A 25,350-nucleotide genomic window follows, 5' to 3' on the forward strand; every position below is an offset into this window, starting at 1 on the left:
CCTCAATCCAGATGCGATTGTATGTACGAAGAAGAAGAAAACCTTTACCCGCAGGAGAAAGGTTCTTCAGCATCTGAATATGAATAGAATCAGGCCCTGGAGCGGAGGACCGTGATCGGCCAAGTGCGGTTTCGAGTTCCCGCATGGTGAATGGGGCATTATAACTTTCACAATTCGAGGAGCGGAAGTCACGTGGCCTAGCCTCCTCGGCCTGTTTGCGGGGGAGGAAGGCAGGGTGGTACTGAGCGGAGCTCGAAACCTCGGCGAAAAAGCGGCCCAAGGCATTGGAGACAGCCTCAGGGGCCACAAGGACTTCATTCGCGACCTTCAAGCCAGAAATTGGGGAGTGGACCTTAGTGCCAGATAGCCGGCGCAAGCTACCCCAGACAACAGAAGAAGGAGTAGAACTGTTGAAGGTGCTGGTGAAAGCAGCCCAGCTGGCTTTCTTGCTTTCTTTAATAATACGACGACACTGAGCACGTAATCGCTTATAATTAATACAATTCGCCACTGTAGGGTGGCGTTTAAAGGTGCGTAAAGCACGTCGACGAGCACGTATAGCGTCCCTACATGCTGCGGTCCACCAGGGGACCGGTACGCGACGTGGAGAAGAAGTAGGGTGAGGGATGGAATATTCAGCAGCAGCGAGAATGACTTCCGTGAGGTGTGCGACCTGACGATCGCAGCTTGTGAAGGTTTGATCCTGAAAGGTCGCCCTGGAAGAGAAGAGCCCCCAGTCTGCCTTGGAGATGGTCCAACGAGAGGAGCACGGAGAGGGAGTATGCTGCAGGAGATGGATAACACACGGGAAGTGGTCGCTCGAATATGTATCAGCAAGTGCATACCACTCAAACCGGCGTGCAAGTTGGGGAGTACATATAGAGAGGTCTAAATGGGAATAGGTATGAGATGTGTCCGAAAGAAAAGTAGGGGCGCCAGTATTGAGGCAGACAAGATTGAGCTGGTTGAAAAGGTCTGCTAACAAGGAGCCCCTCGGGCAGGATGCTGGAGAGCCCCAAAGAGGATGGTGGGCATTGAAGTCTCCAGTTAACAAAAATGGTGCAGGTAGCTGAGCAATAAGTTGCGTCATGTCTGCCCTGGTAACGGCAGATGACGATGGAGCGTAAACGGTACAAAAGGAAAACGTAAAAGTGGGGAGAGTAATGCGGATGGCAACTGCCTGCAGGCCGGTGTGCAACGTGATGGGATCGTAGTAAATATCATCCCGGACCAGCAACATAACCCCTCCATGAGCTGGGATACCTACCACAGGGGGTAGGTCAAAACGCACAGAGGTGTAGTGTGCCAAGGCAATTTGATCGCATGGGCGTAGCTTCGTTTCCTGGAGGGCTACGACGAGCGGACGATGCGAGCGGAGCAGCAACTTCAAGTCCTCTCGGTTGGAGCGAATGCTGCGAATATTCCAGTTAAGAAGTGCCATCGTAAGAAAAGGAAGATGAGAGAAGGGGTCACCTCGAAGGCCGCTTAGGGCCTGGCTTCGAGCGAGCACTGCCGCCGCTAGCAGGAGGCGGACAGTCATCGTCCATGGGGTCTATAGGGTCATTGGCCATCTCAGGAGGATGGCCGGGAACGGGAGCTTCCTCCGCCGGTGAACGGCCAGATGTTCGGCTACCAGCGGTGCGGCCAGGCGAAACGGATGACGGCCTGGGGCGGCAACCGCTGGGTGGCGCAGGAGAAGAAAGGCGCCGCGGCGGAGAAGGAGAACTGTGCTTCCTATGCGCCTTTTTAGAAGGACGTTTGGTGGAAGTACCGGTCGAAGGCTGGGAGGTCGAGGGACGGAGGAAGTCTGCACGGGATGGTTCCTTCTTGAAGGCTCGTGCATCTGACTTCGGGGTCTTCGACTGAGCAGAAGCTGAGGAAGTGGCTGGTGTCTGTGGGGTGATGGGAGGAAGAGGAGACGTCGACCGCGCGACCTTAGCACTGGCCGAACGGACGACCGTGGTGCTGAAGGTCAGATCGCATGTCTGGGTTGCTACCTCCCGGGTAGTCCGAGGAGAGGCGAGGACAGTGCTGTATTTCCCCGCTGGGAGCAGCGTGGGCTTCCTACTAGCCAATAGCTTGCGAGCAGCCGAGGTGGACACTTTCTCTTTGACTCGAATTTCCTGGATACAGCGTTCTTCCTTATAGACAGGACAGTCGCGGGAGGATGCGGCATGGTCACCCTGACAGTTCACACAACGAGGAGACGGAGGTGGACAGTCACCCTCATGGGCATCCCTGCCACAAGTGACACATTTAGCCGCATTGGAACAAGACTGTCGAGTGTGATTGAAACGCTGACACTGGTAGCAGCGCGTAGGTGTCGGGACATAGGGGCGAACAGAAATAACCTCGTAGCCCGCCTTGATGCGCGATGGCAGCTTAACACTATCGAAGGTTAAGAAAAGTGTCCGGGTCGGTACAAGGTCATTGTTGACCTTTTTCATGACCCGATGGACAGCCGTCACGCCCTGCTCAGCGAGGAAAGATTGAAGCTCCTCGTCAGTCAATCCGTCGAGAGAGCTACTATAGACTACACCACGAGACGAATTCAAAGTGCGGTGGGTCTCCACCCGGACAGGGAACGTGTACAAGAGTGTGGCCCGAAGCAGTTTTTGTGCCTGAAAGGCACTCTCAGTTTCTAGTAATAAGGTACCGTTACGCAACCTGGTACAAGATTTGACAGATCCGGCTATGGCATCTACGCCCTTCTGGATAACGAAAGGGTTGACAGAGGAAAAATCCTTTCCGTCCTCAGATCGAGAAACTACGAGGAACTGTGGGGCAGGCGGTAGTATTTTTGTCACTGTTGGCTGGTCACGTTTCCGTTTGTGGGTCGAAGTCGAAAGCGATGGAGTAGAATCCATTGCGGAGGAATCCCCCATGATTGCCAGCGTCTCCGATGGCGCGCTCCTTCCTTGTGGGGACCCTCTCAGAGGGCACTCCCGCCTTAGGTGAATGTTTACACCTCAGGTCACACCTCCCGAGAAACAGACGGAGGGACCAATCGGCATGGTCAGAAGGTATCAGCTCAGGCAATCACCCCTCCCCGGGCCTGGCCTTTACCAGGGGGTACGCGCGTGCCTTACATGTCTACCCAGGGCGGGGACTTACGCGTTACCCCGTCACCGGCTGCGCGTGCGGACGCGTGGGTCGGCCTTCAGACACGCACAGGGAGGAAGGAAGAAGAGGAAAAAGAAGAGAGAGGGAGAAAGAGGACAGACTGTCTCAAACGCCGAGGCGGAGACCAGAGAAGGCAAGGAGAAGAAGGCAATGAGAAAGCAAGGAGAAGGAGGCAAGGAGAAGGCAAGGAGAAGAAGGCAATGAGAAGGCAAGGAGAAAAAGGCAAGGAGAAGAAGGCAATGAGAAGGCAAGGAGAAAAAGGCAATGAGAAGGCAAGGAGGAGTCAAGGGAAAGAGTAAGGAAGACAGTGAAGTGGAGAAGAGCAAAGAAAGGAACCAACAAAAGGAAGGAAGAAACGAGAAGTGAAAAACCAAAAAGACCACGATTATAGGTCGTGAAACCGTCCGTCTCCGGACGCAGGCGCTAACTACCCCCGTGAGGGGGATGGACTCCTTTTAGTCGCCTCTTACGACAGGCAGGAATACCTCGGGCCTATTCTAATCCCCGGACCCGCAGGGGGGATTAAAGTCACTGTAATCGCATCACATGGGGATCTGCGGGTTGACAGGGTAATAAAACGGCATTTTTGCAGTTACATAGTATAAGTGATTATTACTCTGATGAACATAGCCTACTACGGCTAAAAGTTATGACATGATTACGTTCAGTTCATGTGTACAAATGTACGGAATAGTTAATACCTGCCTTTTCTGTTATCCAATTGTCAGAAGTAAGTTGTTTACAAATCCGATATATTAGAATTAACGCATATTGTCTTCGTAATTTTGAGAGTTTCTGTGTGTTACATTCTAAACGTGACATTCTAAACGTGATCTTCAAAAGTTGTACGTTCTAGGATAGCTTATTGAGATAGGATTGCAGGAAGTGGGACGCCAAACGATTGCATTTAGCACCATAATCTATCATTAATACCTGCACATTCATTTTTATTAAAATATCGATATTAAAAATAAATATTAGGTTTATACCACTAACTCCACCCGCGGCCCCCCTTGCAACATCATCACGCCCCCCAGTTTGGGAACCTCTGGTTTAGGTAAAGAAACATTCTGTAATGAAGTTTTGGATTTGGGTAACAATGACTTTTTCAAATATATTAGATATGACTGGGAGAATTGAAATAGGACAATAATTTCCCATGACTCGTCTTGACCCCTTTCTGAAAAGAGGTTAACTTCGGCATATTTCTAAAACTCTGTGAAGCAGCCCTATTCAAAACATCGATTTATTGAATCTATATTTTGAAGAAGGCTGCTTCCTAGAGGTACAGAAATACGCCAAAGTTAAACCACTTTTCAAAAAGGCTAGTGAATTTGCTATTATTTTTGTACTCGTCAATGACTTAAGTGGGTATTCCACCACCAACTTGCAGAGTTTTTGTTTGTTAATGCTAAGACTTAATTTATTTCATCTTTAATGCAAACTTGAAAATTTTTTAAGGCACTCAAAGTTTTCATGGTGACTAAATGATTTACTGTGGTGTTAAAATCTGTTACACTGACATCAATTTTTGCTACATTTATAAAAAAAATTCATTGAGGCACTCTGGTATTTTAACTGTAGTTTGTAAATAAGCAATGCTTGGTTTACAGAACCAAACACCTTTGTGAGTTTGTAAAAGGTTCCTGACACTTTGTTACCCTTGTCTAACTATGTGCTTATTTTCTCAGTGAAACAGTTTATTATGTCTATGGTGTTTTTCATTTGTTGAAAATCAAACTGATTGTTTAGGTAAAGAAATATTCTGTAATGAAGTTTTGGATTTTCCTTCAATGTTAATTTTTGATATTTCTTGCTTACATACATTAAAATCTAATCCAGATTTAATAACTGAGCATACACCCTTTGTCTTATTTTTATGGTTTGAAATTATCCTGCTGCCTTGACTACTCTTAAATACAGTTTTATAAATGTACCTATATCCAGTAACACCCATTAAGTACAAAGGGCCATTAGTAAACTAAAGAGTAAAATAACCTGTGAAGTTGATGGTATCCCTGACAAAATTATTAATATTGTGCTAATAATGTCTCTCAACCTGTCCCCATAATCATTGACTCCTTTGCAACTGGCATGTTTCCAAGTAAATTTAAATTGTGAACAGTAATACCAGTTAATAACATATGTGACAAGTTTGACAATAGAAATTTTAGGCCATTATCATTATTACCTGTATTTTCAAAAAATAACTGAAAGAATAATGTCTGATTGATTGCTATAAATCCCAAACAAAAACAAAGTTCTTGCAAACACACAGAATGATTTCAAAAAAGGCAAATCAACACAAAAGGCTCTCTTCAATTTACTGAAACTAGTTTACAAAACCACTGAGGACAGTGAACTAATTTGTGGGTCGTTTTTGGAACTTTCCAAACCTTTCAAGCTTATAAATTGTAATCTGCTACTTTTAAAACTATTTAATTATGGTGTCTGTGATGTTTCCTGTGACTGGTTCAAGTCTTATTTATCTGACAGGAAATAAACAGTGCAAATTTTTCAGAATGATGATATGTACCACCCTGAATATAAAAAGTTAATTATGGGGTTCCCCAGGGCTCAGTTATGGTCCCCCTGTTCTTGGTTTTTATTAACGACTTATCTTCAACAACTGATACTATATTATTTGCTGATGAGTCCAGCTTCTTTAGAAAAGGAAAGAATGATGAGTTGCTGCAGAAAACTGACAAAACAGTAGAAGTGGCAGAAAAAATGATTTAAAGAGAACTGTCTAATTGTTAATGACAAGAAAACTGTATGGATTAACTTCAACCACATAAATAATAAAATTGGATCAATGTAAAGTTTACATTAGGACATAGACAAATTCAGCAAAAGAATCACACAAAATTTTAAGGATTATGGGTGGATGAACACCTAAGATGGGGAAAACAAGAAGAAACAGCCAACAAAATATTAACCAAATGCTGTCATATATTAAAAATCCATAAAGATTGTTGCAATGCTGAAACAGTGTTAAGTGCTTATTATGCCTACATGCATAATCTGCTAAGGTATGGCATATTATCTTAGGGAATACCTCTTTTGTAAAGCAGATCCCCTGCAGTAATCATAAGTAAATTTTTAACTACCTTTGCAAAATGGATGACAAATAAAGGCTTTTGCGCTGTCCACAGTTCAATGAGTGTGTGTTAAATGACCTACATTTTTTACACTAATGAATTACAAATAAACAACAAAATGTATTATATGAGCATAACTCATGCTGAGAATATATTTTGTATTATTTTCTTCTACTTATTTTCGTCTATTTATTATTTATTTAAGGACATCTATTATGTGTAAAAAATTGTCAAAGATGAATTTTTTTTTGACATCATCATCCAGTAAGTAGTTTTTGATTCTAATGAAAGATGCTTCAATAGGATCACATATGTTTGCAATTGTACAGGAGCTTGTTCGCACAGTAGCTTTGCTGTGGAAGACACACATTTTGGTGGATGTAGATGCTGCCTCAGTTAAAACTGGATATTTATACTGTAGACTCTCAAATTATTACATGTTCCACATTTCTGTCATGTGTTGCAAGTACAGCAGAATTTTGGTAGGTACCAAAACACAACAAATGATGAGACCACTGCTTCTGAAATTGTTTCCAGGACATCCAGAAGACAGAGAAAACATTTCATGTGTTCTTACTCCCTCTTCTGTTGATATGGATGATTTGGAAACTGAATCAGATTTATGAATGGTAGCTGCACACCAAGACATGCAGTTTCATGACAAATTTTGTAAATGAGTGTTACAGATTTCTGTAAGAATATTTCACATTTTAAATTGCCATTATGTCTGCAGCATGCAGCCAAAATTATGCTTACATTTACTACTTTCCTTCTGCAATGAAGAGAAATAAATCATCCAAGAAAAGATCACTGACAGGCTTCAGTTTAAAAGTTTTGTTTCCAAATTAGTAGCACTCAACATGTGGCACCAGACACTGATTCTTTAGGGAAAAAAGAGACAGGTATGTTCAGAATGAGTTAGGTCTCTAACAACCACCAGTGTTACCAACAGCATCATTTGCAATGGTCACATTGTACTCACTGAGTTTGTTACACGTAAAGGAAACCACACACAAAAAGCTAGTGCACCCTGTTCAATGTGTCCTGCTTTGTTGTTTGGAGTTCTTATCAAGCAGGCACGACAGCTAACACCGAATGATTTCGGAGACTCACTGCTGGGACTGCGACAGATTGGTATAGCTGACACAGAAGTATGTCACAGATATCCAAGGGAACTCAAATGAGAAACTTTGGAAGAAACAAGACATCGTTCTCAAAAAGGCCCATTAAACTGTGCCACATACATCAGATATGTCAAGCAGGGATTATAAGAACAAGAGAGATTACGATGTATACTGAGGCATACTCTGTTCAAAAAACATTTTGTGTTACCCTTATGGCCTACACAAGTTCTTTGTTTTTCCCCTTGACACTCTTTTGATGACAGAAAAATCACTATGTAATGGTGGCAAAACATAGCCTGCATTTTCAGCGCAGTTCAGTAGAACACATTGTGTTTTCAGTTGTGAATGGACAATTTGGTACAGTGTTTACTCATTATACTTTTAAGGGTATCACAAAGACGTAAGCATTTTTTCACTTTCTAGAGAGAAGGGTAGTCAGGACAGGAAGTAGCCTGCCAAACTGGTGTGCACCACAGCAATATCATTTGAACATTCACCTGCTAGTGTCAAAAACAAAACACTGAAGATCTGCCTTGTAGTAGTCACCTGCAGTCAAAAACTTAAGCTGATAACTACTACTTACAAGCTATAGCTCATAAGAACCCCAGGGAGAGTGCAGAAGAACTGCACGCTGTCTTTTTGGAGGAACCTGGGAGAGCTGTATTGATCCAGCTAGTATGTGACTGTCTCCACACAATTCATTTGGCTTTTAAAGAGTCATTACAAACCAAAAATCCCCCTCCCAGCAATACAATGCATGAATAATGTGCATTAAGGGAACATTTGGACTAGAACCTGGAAAAATGGTGCTGGGCTCTCTTCATCAACAAGTATAGGATTCATCTGACGCCTGATGATCATCACAGATTAGATTAGATTAGATTAGTTTACATTCCATAGATCCGTGCTGAGGAGATCCTCGTGGATGTGGAACATGTCATTTTTTTTTTTTTTTTTTTTTTTTTTTTAAGCTGAAATAACAATACTAATAGTATGAATATATACAATACATCATTTGTTTCTATTAAAAAATTCGTCAATGGAGTAGAAGGAGTTGGCCACTAGTAAGTCTTTCAGGCTCCTTTTAAACTGATCTTTATTTGTAACTACATTTTTTATGTTTACTGGCAAATTATTGAAGATGAGTGTTCCTGAGTAGTGGACCCCTTTTTGAACTAAAGTAAGTGCTTTCAAGTCTTTGTGCAGATCATTTTTGTTCCTGGTATTGTATGTATGAACTGAGCTGTTTGTTGGAAAAAGAGATATATTATTTAGGACAAATTTCATTAATGAGTAAATATACTGAGAGGCAGTAGTTAGTACACCCAGTTCTTTGAAGAGGTTTCTACAGGACGTCCGTGAATTTACTCCACAAATAATACGTATTACACGCTTTTGGACTCTGAAAACTTTTGTTTGACTTTAAGAGTTACCCCAAAATATTATACCATATGACATTATGGAATGAAAGTAGGCAAAGTATGCAAGCTTTTTCATTTTTATGTCGCCTATGTCTACTAACACTCGAATTACAAATACAGATTTGTTAAGGCGTTTCTGCAGTTAGTGAGGGGGCAGCCAGGTACCAATACACATGCAGGCATGCAGTCCAATGGGTTGAACAGGGAGGGAGGTCAGTCATGTTAAAGAACAGTATCCTGTACAGTTGTCAGACCTCTCTTATCACTGCACAGCATAATTTGAAGGATGTGCAGTACCGGGACAAGATATTTTGACTTATTATGCAGCCATATGGTGATTCTAGTGATGGGTCTATCTATCACAGTCAAAATGTACAGCCACACCATGTCCATCTTGTGTAAACCTTTGTGCAGAAAGCAGTGATCAGCAGTAAATAACGACCTGAACTACCTGCTGGCAGGATCCCAACTAAACACACTTGAGACAAGTTTCAGTACATCGTCACATGAATGTTCTGCACACACATTGTATGACATCAGAAGTGCTAACATCTTAACAGTGAAACACACTTGAGAAGCAAGATCTTTGCCACCTTGTGGAAACCATGCCAAGAAAAATCAAAGCATGCTACAGCGCACAGAGTGGAATAATGTGGTACTGAATGTTACTGAGCCACAGATTTTGATTCTGTGGGTGTGTACCTTTGAACAAGCAATCATTATCTGGTGAAGTGAAAGCTGTGGAGAGCCTTCATGCTCAAAGACTGACACATTACATTTACATCTACATGGATACTCTGCAGTTGACCTTATGTACCTGGCAGAGGGCTCATCAAACCACCTTCACAATCATTCCACTTCCGAACAGCACGTGGAAAAAATGAACACCTATGTCTTCCCATACAAGCTCTGGTTTCCTTATTTGATTATGATGATCATTTACCCCATGTGGACAGCATCAACAGAATATTTTCACATTCAGAGAAGGAAGTCGGTGATTGAAGTTTCGTGAGAAGATCCTGCTCCAGCAAGGAACGCGTTTGTTTTAATGATGTACACCCTGAAATCTCTCTCATATCTGTGACACACTCTCCCCCCTATTTCCTGATAATACAAAATGTACTGCTCTTCTTTGAACTTTCTCAAGGTACTCCATTAATCCTATCTGGTAAGGATCCCACACTGCACAGTGGTACTCTGAAAGAGGGTGGACAAGTGTAGTGTAGGCAGTCTCTTTAGTAGATCTGTTGCATTTTCTATATGTTCTGCCTACAAAACACAGTCTTTGGTTCACCTTCCCCACAACATTTTCTGTGTGTTCTTTTCAATTGAAGTTGTTCATAATTGTAATTCCTAGGTATTTAGCTGAATTTGTGGCCTTTAGATTAGACTGATTTATCATTTAGCCAAAGTTTAACTGATTCCTTTAGTACTCATGTAGATAACATCACACTTCTCATTATCTAGGGTCCACTACCAATTTTCTATATCATTTTGAAAACCAAAATTATCGACAGATTAGCACTAGTCATAATTTGTAGATAGTGTACTTTAAATATCAGCCTGCAGCAGCTGCTTCTGCCTGCTAACGTGTATCCTGTATCGGTCCACATCCCAGAAATCTCTACTTCATTATGGGAGTTACAGAATGCAATGTGTGAATGAATGGTACGCCTGGTTAGAAACACAGGATTTTTTCTCTTAATACCATCAAGTATCATGTAAGTGGTCTTTAACATGATTATTAGACATGAAAATGCTGTTTAAACACTATTTCTACATGATTGTTGGAAGAGCAGATATTATTGAGGAAAACTACAGTGTAACATTTATATTTTATATGATTATCAAATAAAAGTGGTCTGACAGCTTCTAAAGAAGAACTATCTACATCTACATCTACATTCATACTCCGCAAGCCACCCAACGGTGTGTGGCGGAGGGCACTTTACGTGCCACTGTCATTACCTCCCTTTCCTGTTCCAGTCGCGTATGGTTTGCGGGAAGAACGACTGTCTGAAAGCCTCCGTGCGCGCTCTAATCTCTCTAATTTTACATTCGTGATCTCCTCGGGAGGTATAAGTAGGGGGAAGCAATATACTCGATACCTCATCCAGAAACGCACCCTCTCGAAACCTGGCGAGCAAGCTACACCGCGATGCAGAGCGCCTCTCTTCCAGAGTCTGCCACTTGAGTTTGTTAAACATCTCCGTAATGCTATCACGGTTACCAAATAACCCTGTGACGAAACGCGCCGCTCTTCTTTGGATCTTCTCTATCTCCTCCGTCAACCCGATCTGGTACGGAACCCACACTGATGAGCAATACTCAAGTATAGGTCGAACGAGTGTTTTGTAAGCCGCCACCTTTGTTGATGGACTACATTTTCTAAGCACTCTCCCAATGAATCTCAACCTGGCACCCACCTTACCAACAATTAATTTTATATGATCATTCCACTTCAAATCGTTCCGCACGCATACTCCCAGATATTTTACAGAAGTAACTGCTACCAGTGTTTGTTCCGCTATCATATAATCATACAATAAAGGATCCTTCTTTCTATGTATTCGCAATACATTACATTTGTCTATGTTAAGGGACAGTTGCCACTCCCTGCACCAAGTGCTTATCCGCTGCAGATCTTCCTGCATTTCGCTACAATTTTCTAATGCTGCAACTTCTCTGTATACTACAGCATCATCCGCGAAAAGCCGCATGGAACTTCCGACACCATCTACTAGGTCATTTATATATATTGTGAAAAGCAATGGTCCCATAACACTCCCCTGTGGCACGCCAGAGGTTATTTTAACGTCTGTAGATGTCTCTCCATTGATAACAACATACTGTGTTCTGTTTGCTAAAAACTCTTCAATCCAGCCACACAGCTGGTCTGATATTCCGTAGGCTCTTACTTTGTTTATCAGGCGACAGTGCGGAACTGTATCGAACGCCTTCCGGAAGTCAAGAAAAATAGCATCTACCTGGGAGCCTGTATCTATTATTTTCTGGGTCTCATGAACAAATAACGCGAGTTGGGTCTCACACGATCGCTGTTTCCGGAATCCATGTTGATTCCTACATAGTAGATTCTGGGTTTCTATGTTCTAAAATTCTACAACAGATCGACGTCAGAGATATAGGTCTATAGTTTTGCGCATCTGCTCAACGACCCTTCTTGAAGACTGGGACTACCTGTGCTCTTTTCCAATCATTTGGAACCCTCCGTTCCTCTAGAGACTTGCGGTACACGGCTGTTAGAAGGGGGGCAAGTTCTTTCGCGTACTCTGTGTAGAATCGAATTGGTATCCCGTCAGGTCCAGTGGACTTTCCTCTGTTGAGTGATTTCAGTTGCTTTTCTATTCCTTGGACACTTATTTCGATGTCAGCCATTTTTTCGTTTGTGCGAGGATTTAGAGAAGGAACTGCAGTGCGGTCTTCCTCTGTGAAACAGCTTTGGAAAAAGGTGTTTAGTATTTCAGCTTTACGCATGTCATCCTCTGTTTCAATGCCATCATCATCCCTGAGTGTCTGGATACGCTGTTTCGAGCCACTTACTGATTTAACGTAAGACCAGAACTTCCTAGGATTTTCTGTCAAGTCTGTACATAGAATTTTACTTTCGAATTCACTGAATGCTTCTCGCATAGCCCTCCTTACGCTAACTTTGACATCGCTTAGCTTCTGTTTGTCTGAGAGGTTTTGGCTGCGTTTAAACTTGGAGTGAAGCTCTCTTTGCTTTCACAGTAGTTTCCTAACTTTGTTGTTGTACCACGGTGGGTTTTTCCCGTCCCTCACAGTTTTACTCGGCACGTACCTGTCTAAAACGCATTTTACGATTGCCTTGAACTTTTTCCATAAACACTCAACATTGTCAGTGTTGGAACAGAAATTTTCGTTTTGATCTGTTAGGTAGTCTGAAATCTGCCTTCTATTACTCTTGCTAAACAGATAAACCTTCCTCCGTTTTTTTTATATTCCTATTAACTTCCATATTCAGGGATGCTACAACGGCCTTATGATCACTGATTCCCTGTTCTGCACTTACAGAGTCGAAAAGTTCGGGTCTATTTGTTATCAGTAGGTCCAAGATGTTATCTCCACGAGTCGGTTCTCTGTTTAATTGCTCGAGGTAATTTTCGGATAGTGCACTCAGTATAATGTCACTCGATGCTCTGTCCCTACCACTATAAGGGAGAGTACATGACACAGCACAAACCACGCAACATTTGTTTTCAGATGTAGCTTAGCTTAATCATGCACAATATTCTATATAGTTACAGTAAAACCACTGAGTAGCAAGTGAAAAACTGTATTGCTCATGTGTCCCATCAGCCTCAGTCGACACACACATAAAATGGTGACAATTTCAGAGCAAAAGGTGGTCATTTTCATAATGGACACTTTTTCAGATGGCTAATGCTGTGCTGTTGTCCTTTGAATATAATTATAGTGGCAATGCTGTTCTTTAAATGCCAATACCACTTACCTGTGTTTCTGATGTATTTGGAACAATGGCCACAGAATGATTCTTGGAAAGCTGAAAATGTTCGAAGAGCGTTGCGTCACCTCGAGGTGTATTCATTATGGGGAAGTTGGGATTTGGTATCATTATCTTGATGATTATTAATATTCCAAGTGAGTAAAGTGGCAGAAATACTTCCTGTAATAGTTACAACATTATTTGCAAAGACGGAATTACAATTTGAATTCATAACTTTTTTAAAAAAATATCAGTAAAGCCAATTACATACTGCTATTGTCTTTCGTTTTTCTCTTTTCTTGAGCAAAAGATTCCTTATTATCATCGCCTTCAGCTGAGAAAAATAAGTTGAAGTTCTTTCCCCCATTGTTTCTTTTTCCAGGAAAAAATTCTTTGCTGGAGAGAATTGATATCACCCTGAATATGGAAACAAAAACATTACAAAAATTCAACAGTAAATTGTTCATTTAAATATTGAAACACACATAACAAGTCCCACCACATAGGGAACAGCTTAACTCACTAGACTACTGCCTTTCAGTGGCTATTGCTCAGCTGTAAATACTTGATGATATAGATTAGATCTTTCAACAAAAAACTACTTCCATCACATTGTTTCTCTCTTCAACTGCACAAGATTTATATTTTTAAAAAGACTAATGGTGTAAACAGCATTAAAAAATAGTTATAATAAAACTATCCCTTCAAAAGGAAGGAAATAGCAAAGGGCAATTACTAAACTCTGCACACATCAAAAATTACTACTAAGGGGGGGAAAAAAATACAGATCTGTACTCCACTGATTACTAAGGCTGCTGAAAGATCTTTTTTCTCTTATTTATTCTTCACATCTCTTTGCATGTGAAGTAAAGAAAGATCTGAGGGTACTCTTCAGAGGCGGCAAAAATTACATTAAAAAAAAAACCACGTGCATCAAAATCAACATGACTAATACATTTTGAAAATGAATTTGAGTGTTGTAAGTTATTTTTTTTACTGCAGCTCACTTCTATGCACACTGCCCCCCTCCCCATCCCCCCCCCCCCCCAATTGAGAATGTCCTGTAGTATGATCTACCAGCGATATTTTCATTTCTCTCTACACTACTGATCCAAAGAAGTTCTTATTTTTATTTTTGGTGGGGTGAGGGGGGGGGGGGGGGGGGGGGGGAGGCTGATGCTGGGATGAAACCAATAACACATACACTCCTGGAAATTGAAATAAGAACACCGTGAATTCATTGTCCCAGGAAGGGGAAACTTTATTGACACATTCCTGGGGTCAGCTACATCACACGATCACACTGACAGAACCACAGGCACATAGACACAGGCAACAGAGCATGCACAATGTCGGCACTAGTACAGTGTATATCCACCTTTCGCAGCAATGCAGGCTGCTATTCTCCCATGGAGACGATCGTAGAGATGCTGGATGTAGTCCTGTGGAACGGCTTGCCATGCCATTTCCACCTGGCGCCTCAGTTGGACCAGCGTTCGTGCCGGACGTGCAGACCGCGTGAGACGACGCTTCATCCAGTCCCAAACTTGCTCAATGGGGGACAGATCCGGAGATCTTGCTGGCCAGGGTAGTTGACTTACACCCTCTAGAGCACGTTGGGTGGCATGGGATACATGCGGACGTGCATTCTCCTGTTGGAACAGCAGGTCCCCTTGCCGGTCTAGGAATGGTAGAACGATGGGTTCGATGACGGTTTGGATGTACCGTGCACTATTCAGTGTCCCCTCGACGATCACCAGTGGTGTACGGCCAGTGTAGGAGATCGCTCCCCACACCATGATGCCGGGTGTTGGCCCTGTGTGCCTCGGTCGTATGCAGTCCTGATTGTGGCACTCACCTGCACGGCGCCAAACACGCATACGACCATCATTGGCACCAAGGCAGAAGCGACTCTCATCGCTGAAGACGACACGTCTCCATTCGTCCCTCCATTCACGCCTGTCGCGACACCACTGGAGGCGGGCTGCACAATGTTGGGGCGTGAGCGGAAGACGGCCTAACGGTGTGCGGGACTGTAGCCCAGCTTCATGGAGACGGTTGCGAATGGTCCTCGCCGATACCCCAGGAGCAACGGTGTCCCTAATTTGCTGGGAAGTGGCGGTGCGGTCCCCTACGGCACTGCGTAGGATCCTACGGTCTTGGCGTGCATCCGTGCGTCGCTGCGGTCCGGTCCCAGGTCGACGGGCACGTGCACCTTCCGCCGACCACTGGCGACAACATCGATGTACTGTGGAGACCTCATGCCCCACGTGTTGAGCAATTTGGCGGTACGTCCACCCGGCCTCCCGCATGCCCACTATACGCCCTCGCTCAAAGTCCGTCAACTGCACATACGGTTCACGTCCACGCTGTCGCGGCATGCTACCAGTGTTAAAGACTGCGATGGAGCTCCGTATGCCACGGCAAACTGGCTGACACTGACGGCGGCGGTGCACAAATGCTGCGCAGCTAGCGCCATTCGACGGCCAACACCGCGGTTCCTGGTGTGTCCGCTGTGCCGTGCGTGTGATCATTGCTTGTACAGCCCTCTCGCAGTGTCCAGAGCAAGTATGGTGGGTCTGACACACTGGTGTCAAAGTGTTCTTTTTTTCCATTTCCAGGAGTGTATTTAGTCACAAGTGACCTACATATCTGCACAAGTAGAAGCAATAGTTTAATGAGCAATCATTCTGCAACTAACATTTGTAACTGGCATTGAGTCTTTTTCAAAGTAACTGGGACTTTATATACAGTGGTGAGTGTATTACAATCACATTACTACCACTCATTTTTTCTATCAAGGATCAAGCACTTCTTCAACTCTATGAGGAACTAACGTTACCTCATTTAAGGCACCACACTGGTCTTTGCAAGAGCAAAGGAATTCAATTTGTGCTTTCACAGTGTTTATCATTCCATCTGTTTATTCACTCTGCAAACTACAATGTCACTCCGATTCTGTTGTCTTTTACTGTAATGCTATCTTGATGTGTTAGTACTACATAAATACATGTTTCATTACATGGCCACTGTCTAAAGTAACACAGCCTCATTGGTGCAAAGGGCAGACCGTTGTATTATCTACACCTACATACATACTCTGCGAATCTACATGGCAAACAATACTTAGCACGGTACCAAATGTTAGTGTTTCTTGCTATTCCAAATATGCATGGAGTGTGGGGTAAAGGGGAACTTGAATATCTCCGTGTGCACTATAATAAGTTTAACCTCATACTCACAGTCTCCACAGAAGTAACATGCACAGGATTGAAATAAGGTACTAGAATTAGAACATTATTCTAAATGTCAGAAACTGGATGTAATTTGTATATCAGAACAAGGGCTAACTGAAGCCGAAATATACAATTTTGTTCCTCGAGGTTGTACTGCTGTTGGCATAATGTCCAGAAAACAGTAACAAAAAAAGCAGAGCTTTAATTTTCATTAAAGATAGTCTGAAATTCATGTAAGTTGATGTAAGCCAGTACTGTTCAAATCAGATAGGAAGTTCAGAAGCATAAAGCTGACAAGCCAGAATATGACAGTTCTAAATCTCTGTAGGTCTTCAAACAGAGCTGCAGAAATATTCTTCAAAAATTTTGAACTTATTGTGAAAAAAGTACTGAGAAAAAGAGAAATCTCTCTGTCTATGGTGACTTGAATATAGAAATGTCAGACTCTAGCAAGCAAGCATAAATATCTTTTCACAATATTCTAAGGTCATTAAATTGTACAAATAAAAGTACTACTCATAAGAAGCCTACTTTGAGTAATTTTATTGATACCTTATCTAGTGAGATTTTAACTGTTACTCAAAGATGAGATTGTGAATTTGCTGATAGACTTAAGTTTTGCAAAATGGGATTTTATGTATGAAACACAAATTCGACAATTTAATGTTAAAACTATGCGGACAGATTATTTAGGAATTATATTAACAGGTGGTACACCTGTTCACCACTAGGAAAGACTTATTTCAAAGGCAACAATATTATGGAAATGAAAGTTGCTACTCACATACAGCAGAGATGCTGCGTCACAGATAGCCACAACAAAAAGACTGTCACAAATAAAGCTTTCAGCCAGTAAGGCGTTCATCAATAATAGACAACACACACACACACACACACACACACACACACACACACACACACACACAACATGTAAGCACACACGCAAATGCAACTCGCACACACACGACTGCAACCTCAGGTAACAAGCCATGACTGCAGTCATGCGTGTGTGAGTTGCATTTGCGTCTGTCTGTCTGTCTGTCTGTCGCCTATTTTGGATGAAGGCCTTACTGACCAAAAGATTTATTTTTGACAGTCTATTTGTTGTGCCTATCTGTGATTCAGCATTTCCGGTATATGATGAGTAGCAACTTTCCTTTTCATAATATTGTTACATTCCATCCTCCATTTTCCATTGTTTAATTTCAAAGGCAAGCAGAAAAGGAAGTCACAAAACTGTTGTTGTTGTTGTTGTTGTTGTGGTCTTCAGTCCAGAGACTAGTTTGATGCAGCTCTCCATGCTACTCTATCCTGTGCAAGGTTCTTTATTTCCCAGTACCTACTGCAACCTACATCCTTCTGAATCTGTTTAGTGTATTCATCTCCTGGTCTCCCTCTGCGATTTATACCCTCCACACTGCCCTCCAATACTAAATTCGTGATCCCTTGATGCCTCAGAACATGTCCTACCAACCAATCCCTTCTTCTAGTCAAGTTGTGCCACAAATTTCTCTTCTCTCCAACAAAAGCAAAACGAGGATAATGGGATGTAGTCGAATTAAGTCGGGTGATGCTGAGGGAATTAGATTACGAAATGAGACACTTAAAGTAGTAAAGGAGTTTTGCTATTTGGGGAGCAAAATAACTGATGATGGTCGAAGTAAAGAGGATATAAAATGTAGACTGGCAATGGGAAGGAAAGAATTTCTGAAGAAGAGAAATTTGTTAACATCGAGTATAGATTTAAATGTCAGGAAGTCGTTTCTGAAAGTATTTGTATGGAGTGTAGCCATGTATGGAAGTGAAACGTGGGCGATAACTAGCTTAGACAAGAAGAGAATAGAAGCTTTTGAAATGTGGTGCTACAGAAGAATGCTGAAGATTAGATGGGTTGATCAAATAACTAATGAGGAGGTATTGAATAGAATTGGGGAGAAGAGGAGCTTGTGGCGCAACTTGACTAGAAGAAGGGATCGGTTGGTAGGACATGTTCTGAGACATCGAGGGATCACCAATTTAGTATTGGAGGGCAGCGTGGAGGGTAAAAATCGTAGAGGGAGACCAAGAGATGAATACACTAAGCAGATTCAGAAGGATGTAGGCTGCAGTAGGTACTGGGAGATGAAGAAGCTTCCACAGGATAGAGTAGCATGGAGAGCTGCATCAAACCAGTCTCAGGATTGAAGACCACAACAACAACACCTCCTCATTAGTTATGTGATTTACCCATCTAATCTTCAGCATTCTTCTGTAGCACCACATTTCGAAAGCTTCTATTCTCTTCTTGTCTATACTATTTATCGTCCACGTTTCACTTCCATACATGGCTACACTCCATACAAATACTTTCAGAAACGACTTCCTGACATTTAAATCTATACTCGATGTTAACAAATTTCTCTTCTTCAGAAACGCTTACCTTGCCATTGCCAGTCTACATTTTATATCCTCGCTACTTCGTCCATCATAAGTTAGTTTGCTCCCAAAATAGCAATACTCATTTACAACTTTAAGCGTCTGATTTCCTAATCTAATTCCTTCAGCATCACCCGATTTAATTCGACTACATTCCATTACTCTCGTTTTGCTTTTGTTGGTGTTCATCTTATATCCTCCTTTCAAGACCATGTCCATTCCGTTCAGCTGCTCTTCTGGGTCCTTTGCTGTCTCTGACAGAATTACAATGCTAGAAACATAGGTTTGCCTTTGCTTAATCTATTTTCTAAGATAAGTCATAGGGTCAGAATTGCCTCACATGTTCCAACATTTCTACATAATCCAAACTGATATTCCCCGAGGTCGGCTTCTACCAGTTTTTCCATCCGTCCGTAAAGAATTCGTGTTAGTATTTTGCAGCCATGGCTTATTAAACTGATAGTTCGGTAATTTTCACATCTGTCAACACCTGCTTTCTTTGGGATTGGAATTATTATATTCTTCTTGAAGTTTGTGGGTATTTCACCTTTCTCATACATCTTGCTCACTAGATGGTAGAGTTTTGTTAGGCCTGGCCCTCCCAAGGCTTTCAATAATTCTAATGGAATGTTGTCTACTCCCATGGCCTTGTTTCGACTTAGGGCTTTCAGTGCTATGTCAAACGCTTCACGCAGTATCATATCTCCTATTTCATCTTCATCTACATTCTCCTCCATTTCTATAATATTGTCCTTAAGAACATCGCCCTTGTAGTGTGTGTGTGTGTGTGTGTGTGTGTGTGTGTGTGTGTGTGTGTGTGTGTGTGTGTGTGTGCGTGCGCGCGCATGCGGGGGAGGGGGGGGGGTTGGCATGATAAGGTTATAAGGTTATCAGTGCCCACCTCTTAGGGGTACACTACCCTGCCTGAAGTAGCATTGTCCATGTGGGTGGAGAGGCTTGTGTGTTCGCATGAAGCAATGGACCAGACTAAGTGTGCCCCACAATGACCTGTCATCCCACATCCATTCCTTGCCTTTTCCCAACTCCTCAATACCCAACCCACGGTATGATGCAATCCATGCCAAGGGTGCGTTACGCATGGGAAGATGTGTCGTGAATGGAGCCTCAGGGATACTGGGTGACCTCCCTGAGCAATTAGCATTGCAACGCGTGGGGTTTCCATGCTGTGGACCGATTAAATTCACAACTCTCATGGGACCAAAACGACACGAAAGAAGCAATACTGAGGGGCAAGTTGAGATCTCAGACACCCAAACATTGGGGCTCGAAGCGATAGAAAACATTCCCTGAGCTGAACAGGGGGACAGATTAAGATCAAAGACTTATCTGGGGCTCAGACGAGGAAACTTCTTACAGAACAAAAGCTAAAGGAAGGAAAAAGAGTGGCTTCCTAAACAAAATTGGAGGGAACTAAAATGGCTTGAGCTGAGCCCAAGACCTTCAAGAGAAGACTGTCCCAGTGCTAAGGGGGTGTACATTGAGTGCAGGCAGTAAGAGAACGAAGGAGGAATCTATGACTCCCACTTCTCAGGATAAGACTATTCAGACAAAGCAGAGGCAAGAAATAGGGGAACAGACCTACAGTACTCTAGTCTCGGTTTTTTGGATGGCGATTATCCAGCAAGGCTATGCACTAGTCAAGATGACCTCACAGCAGGAGGAGCTTGTGCAGATGGAAGTAATGATGAAAACTCCGCCTCTATTGCACAAATTACCTAATGTTTACCTAGGTTTCAGCATGGGTAACCATGCCTTCTTCAGAACAAATATAAAACAGCTTGCCTAAATTGGCATAGTCAATGCTAAACTCAACACCTACAGTGGCAAGACCCCGTAAAAATTTTTTACAAATACACGGTACATATGTACCAAGGCAATAAAATTACTTATCTCAACCCTGTGTGTGCTGCCTCGCCCCAGCCAACGTACGATGGTCACAGGCTCTCCACCGAACTGAGGCACCGCAGGCTGCTCACATGCGCGGCTATCGAAATCACTGCGCATGCGTGTGGCCAGGAAACGCTCTTCTTATGCATGGGAGCGGGATTACAAAGTTAACATGGATCGGACCTAAGTGGTTGTCAAATGATTTCACGCATATAGCAAATTGAGCAAATGATAAAAGCGATGATGCGGGAATTAAGACGTATTTAATAGTAACACACGACAAACTTTGTGCACGGATGGTAAATCAGCCACAAGCTAATATGGAGGCCCTAGAATTAGGTAGAAATTACAACTAAACTAAAAAGATAGCTATGCTAAGGACGTTATTGTTAACGGATAAAACCACACTAATAATATCTGCAGCAGAAACAAGCATAGTCGCTACCTCGCCATAATACTAAGCGGCCGACCAGGCCATAATCAGAAGACGTTAAAGATTTATAACATACCTTAGCTCCATGATCTTATAATTACATAGAAGTCAACGAAGATACATAAAATATCTCCTAAAAGCGCGCAGCAATAAGAAAATACAAATGGTGTTCTTCTTGGCTAACCAAACCCTCAACACAGTAGGAGGGAAAACATACAAAAATGGGGGGGGGGGGGGGGGGGGCGTTGTTACCATCCGTGAACAATCAACATCGTGCGCATGCATCAACCAACTTCTACGTCATGTAACTTAATGTGAAGAATTAAGTAAGGGACCAAAACCTGTAAAGAAATTTCCGTTTTTTAATTGGAGCTGATCGTTAAGGACATTGTCTATGGCATGCTGCAAGTGTTTAAAAATCTTCATTTCCTCTAAGATGTCCAATTTTGAACCCTTAACTTCAGCATGAAACAACTCGCTATTAGACGGAGGACTCGGCGCATGAGCCATTTGTATAAGGTGTTCTGCATAAGTAGAACCCGGTCTGCCTGACCTATATAAAATTTCGGACAGTCACCGCAAGTAATTTTATACACTCCAGACTGAGACAGTTTAACATCTGTGATCTGCAACGAGTGGATTAAATTCTTGTGCAGATTACTGTTGGTGGAAAAGGCTACCCTAAGTTATAGGCTCCAAGTAAACGCCCTAATGTGTAACTAACATTACCTACAAAAGGGATAGATACTGTTGCAATTTGTTTGTCATGTACTAAGTCTCCTAATGTGGAAGCTGTACCCTTATTTTTATTTATTTTCTTATTGTACAAACGTCTTACCAGTTGCGAACTATAACCATTATTTCTAGTGATAGCTTCCAGTGTGACCCATTCAGTTTCTAGCACATCCCGTGACAGGGGGATTGCTGTAGCTCGATGAATACTCGAATGGAAAAAGGCCATCTTATGGGCATGCGGATGTGCCGAATCTACAGAAATGATATTATCAGAGTATGTGTCTTTCCAATATATATTAAACTCAATACGGCTATCCACCACTGTCAACGTGAGAGCCAAATAGTTCGAGGACCTCATCGAGGATTCCTTCTCAAGTGTAAAACTGATGTTATCGTGAACTCATTGATGACAGAAAAAATGCGGTCTGCATCATTTTGAGTACCGTTAATGACAAACAAAATGTTGTCAACGTACCTAGTATAAAATTTTATTTTACTCAAAATCTCTCTACCACTGGCAAAGAAACCTAACTCTTAGGAGTTCAAGAAAATTTTAGATAAAATCCCAGCAAGGGGGCAATTCATCAATTTCTTTATGTGATAGTCTCTTATAATGACGTAAATTATCCTCTAATATCTGGAGGGTCTGGTCCACCGGTACATTCATATACAGACTTGTTATATCGAACAAGACAAGTTTAGATTCTTCAGAACAGGTTACATTACCCAAAACCGTGGCTAATTCAATAGAATTTTTGACTGTATAGCTTTTAATAAAAACAAAATTATCTTTAATTTTATTATGTAAGAATTTAGTCAGTTTATGATAGGCGCTCCCTGTGCTGTCGACAGTTGGGCAGATTGGGTGATTTAATTTATGGACCTTGAACTGGCTTCTCAAAATAGGGGGTTTAGGGTTCACATTGATAAATCTGCAACACAGTAAAGGGACCACTGCTGCCACAAGTTGTCTTCTGCGAAGACAAGAAGTGGACACGGCCCCGATTCAGGAACCCTATTTATATAAAGGGGGTGTACCGGGCCTCGGTGGCACTGGAGGAAAGCTGGTTTATGCTGGAAATATAAGAAACTGCAGAACGTGCATTTATGTTAAAAATGGAATCCCCTTCATGTCAATGGCAGACTTTTGTTCTAGGGACTTAGTGACCATCGGGATGTGGCAACAGGAGGAAGGTATAACAAGGGAGTTTTTAATGGCCTCAGCATACCTTTTTTATGAGGATAGTGCTCCTCCTCCTCCTCAGGAGGTGAGGAGACTGACAGAAGCCTATGTACAACAGGCTGACAAACTATTGGTTGGATGCGATGCTAATGCCCACAACTTAGTGTGGGGCAGCACCGACACCGACAGTAGAGGTGAGTACCTTCTAGAATTTCTTCTAATAACTTAGAGATCCTCAATAGGGGAAGAACCTGCATTTAGGAATATAAGAATGGAAGAGGTAGTTGACAACCTTCGGTTCCCCTTTGATGGGTAATTATATCAAACAATGGCATGTGGCTGTAGAGCCAGCCTCATCAGACCACATGTATATTAAGTTCAAGGTTGAAATGGGCATCAGACAGACCATGTCCTATAGGAATCCCAGGAAAATGGACTAGGAGGCATATAGGAGGGACCTCGACAGAGGCCTATTTGAAGTCAGTATTTTGATAAGGAATCCAGTAGAGTATGAGGAGGTAGCAGAGACAGTGACCTCTGCCATCATGACCTCTGCCATCATGACCTCATACCATAACAACTACTCAATCACCCAGAAGTGCATGAATAGGAATGTATCTCGGTAGAGCAACAACCTGGAATCACAGAGAAAACAGGAATGAAGACTGTTTAACCTTGCAAGAAGAAAAGGAGAATGGGCAGAATATTGGGAGGCCCTTGACAAATACAATCTTGCAATTAAGCAAGCAAAGCAGGCGTCCTGGAAAGTATTCTGTGAGGAGGTAGAGGGTATGGCTGTTCAGACCAGACTTCACAAAATCCTCACAAGTATACCAACTAATCCAGGAGGAACTTTAAGGAAAGAGGATGGGGAGTATAGAAGGACAGTACATGAAATGCTGGAACTACTATTCAAGACTGATTTTCCTCAATGTACTCTGAAAGACAACATAGACCAGGATGAGATCCCTGAGATACATCAGTTTTCAGTTATTCGAAGGGAGAACTGGGAATATGCCAGAGAATGTGTTGACCATAGTAAAATCCAATGGACCGTGGTAACATTTCGACTGTCCAAGTCACCTGACCCAAATGGCATTTTTCCAGCACTCCTGCAACAAGCAGGAGTGAACTTAATGAGATTCCTATGCAGGTTATTTAGGGTTAGCCCAGCAGCAGGAATCACTCCTAACATCTGGAGGGCAGTGAAGGTTGTCTTCATTCCAAACCCAGGGAGAACTGATTCTACCATGGCCAAGGATATGAGACCACTCAGTGTGTTCTCCTTTCTTCTTAAAACATTAGGAAACCTGGTCAACATGCATGTTAGGGAAAGGACTTTAACTAGGGTCCTTCTACACATAAACCAACATGCATACCAACCAGGAAAATCGTGTGAAACTGCACTCCACCAACTTGTTGGGAAGGTGGAGAAAGCACTATACTTTCAGGAAATAGTCCTCTGCATGTTCCTGGATATCGAAAGGGCTTTTAGCAACATGACCTTAGGATCCATGGTGAAGGCTGCAGAGGTGCGTGGTTTGGGGACCACAATTTTCAGGTGGTTTAGAGCCATGTTTAGTGGTAGAAACTACCATGACGCAAGAAAAAAATGTTAATCAACACCACCAGAGGCTGTCCACAAGGAGGGGTCATGTCCCCTCTACTGTGGAACCTTGTGGTAAAAACTGGGGCTTAAGCCCCAAGAGCATGTACTGGATATACACCCCAGAAGAAAGACATGTGATCATTAATGGGGCTACAGTGTGGTGGAAAAAGGCAGAACAGGTAGCTGCTAAGGAGCTTGCTAAGGTGCAGAGATTGGGCTGCTTAGCCATTACAGGCTGAATTAGCAGCACACTCTCACTGCTGGGATGGGAACCATGCTGGACATGCCCTCATTACACCTGTGGGTAAAGATGGAGGCAGCAGCTGGAGCACACAGGTTAAAGACTGGCAAAAACTGGAACTCACTGGGGTATCCAGGATCTTGCATCAAATACTGAGTGAGGCAGAGACAGGTATGGTTGGGGAAGTGCCACAAGACTATATAATAACTCCCAGCTGCTTCAAAAAGCCCTTCAATGTAGTAATTGAAAGTAGAGAGCTCTGGGAGCAAATTTCAACACTGTACTGGGGACATAGTCCGGTTCACTGACAGTTCGAAAACAGACCAAGGTGTTGG

At 42.7% G+C, this 25,350-nt stretch overlaps 1 protein-coding gene across 2 annotated transcripts in view; it reads right to left on the minus strand.

Moving 5' to 3' along the window:
* Nucleotides 1-25,350, minus strand: part of LOC126202954 (cholesterol transporter ABCA5-like) — a 329,252-nt gene that overhangs the window by 244,414 nt on the left and 59,488 nt on the right. For both annotated transcript variants that reach the window (XM_049937074.1, XM_049937072.1), the window contains exons 2-3: nucleotides 13,527-13,672; nucleotides 13,262-13,435 (exon numbers count right to left, since the gene is read on the minus strand). In XM_049937074.1, the coding sequence (XP_049793031.1) occupies nucleotides 13,262-13,435; nucleotides 13,527-13,622 (270 nt within the window). In that variant the 5' untranslated portion in view covers nucleotides 13,623-13,672. The remainder of the gene's footprint in view (nucleotides 1-13,261; nucleotides 13,436-13,526; nucleotides 13,673-25,350) is intronic.

Source organism: Schistocerca nitens, chromosome 9 (assembly GCF_023898315.1).
Source record: "Schistocerca nitens isolate TAMUIC-IGC-003100 chromosome 9, iqSchNite1.1, whole genome shotgun sequence".
NCBI classification, from domain to species: Eukaryota; Metazoa; Arthropoda; class Insecta; order Orthoptera; family Acrididae; genus Schistocerca; species Schistocerca nitens.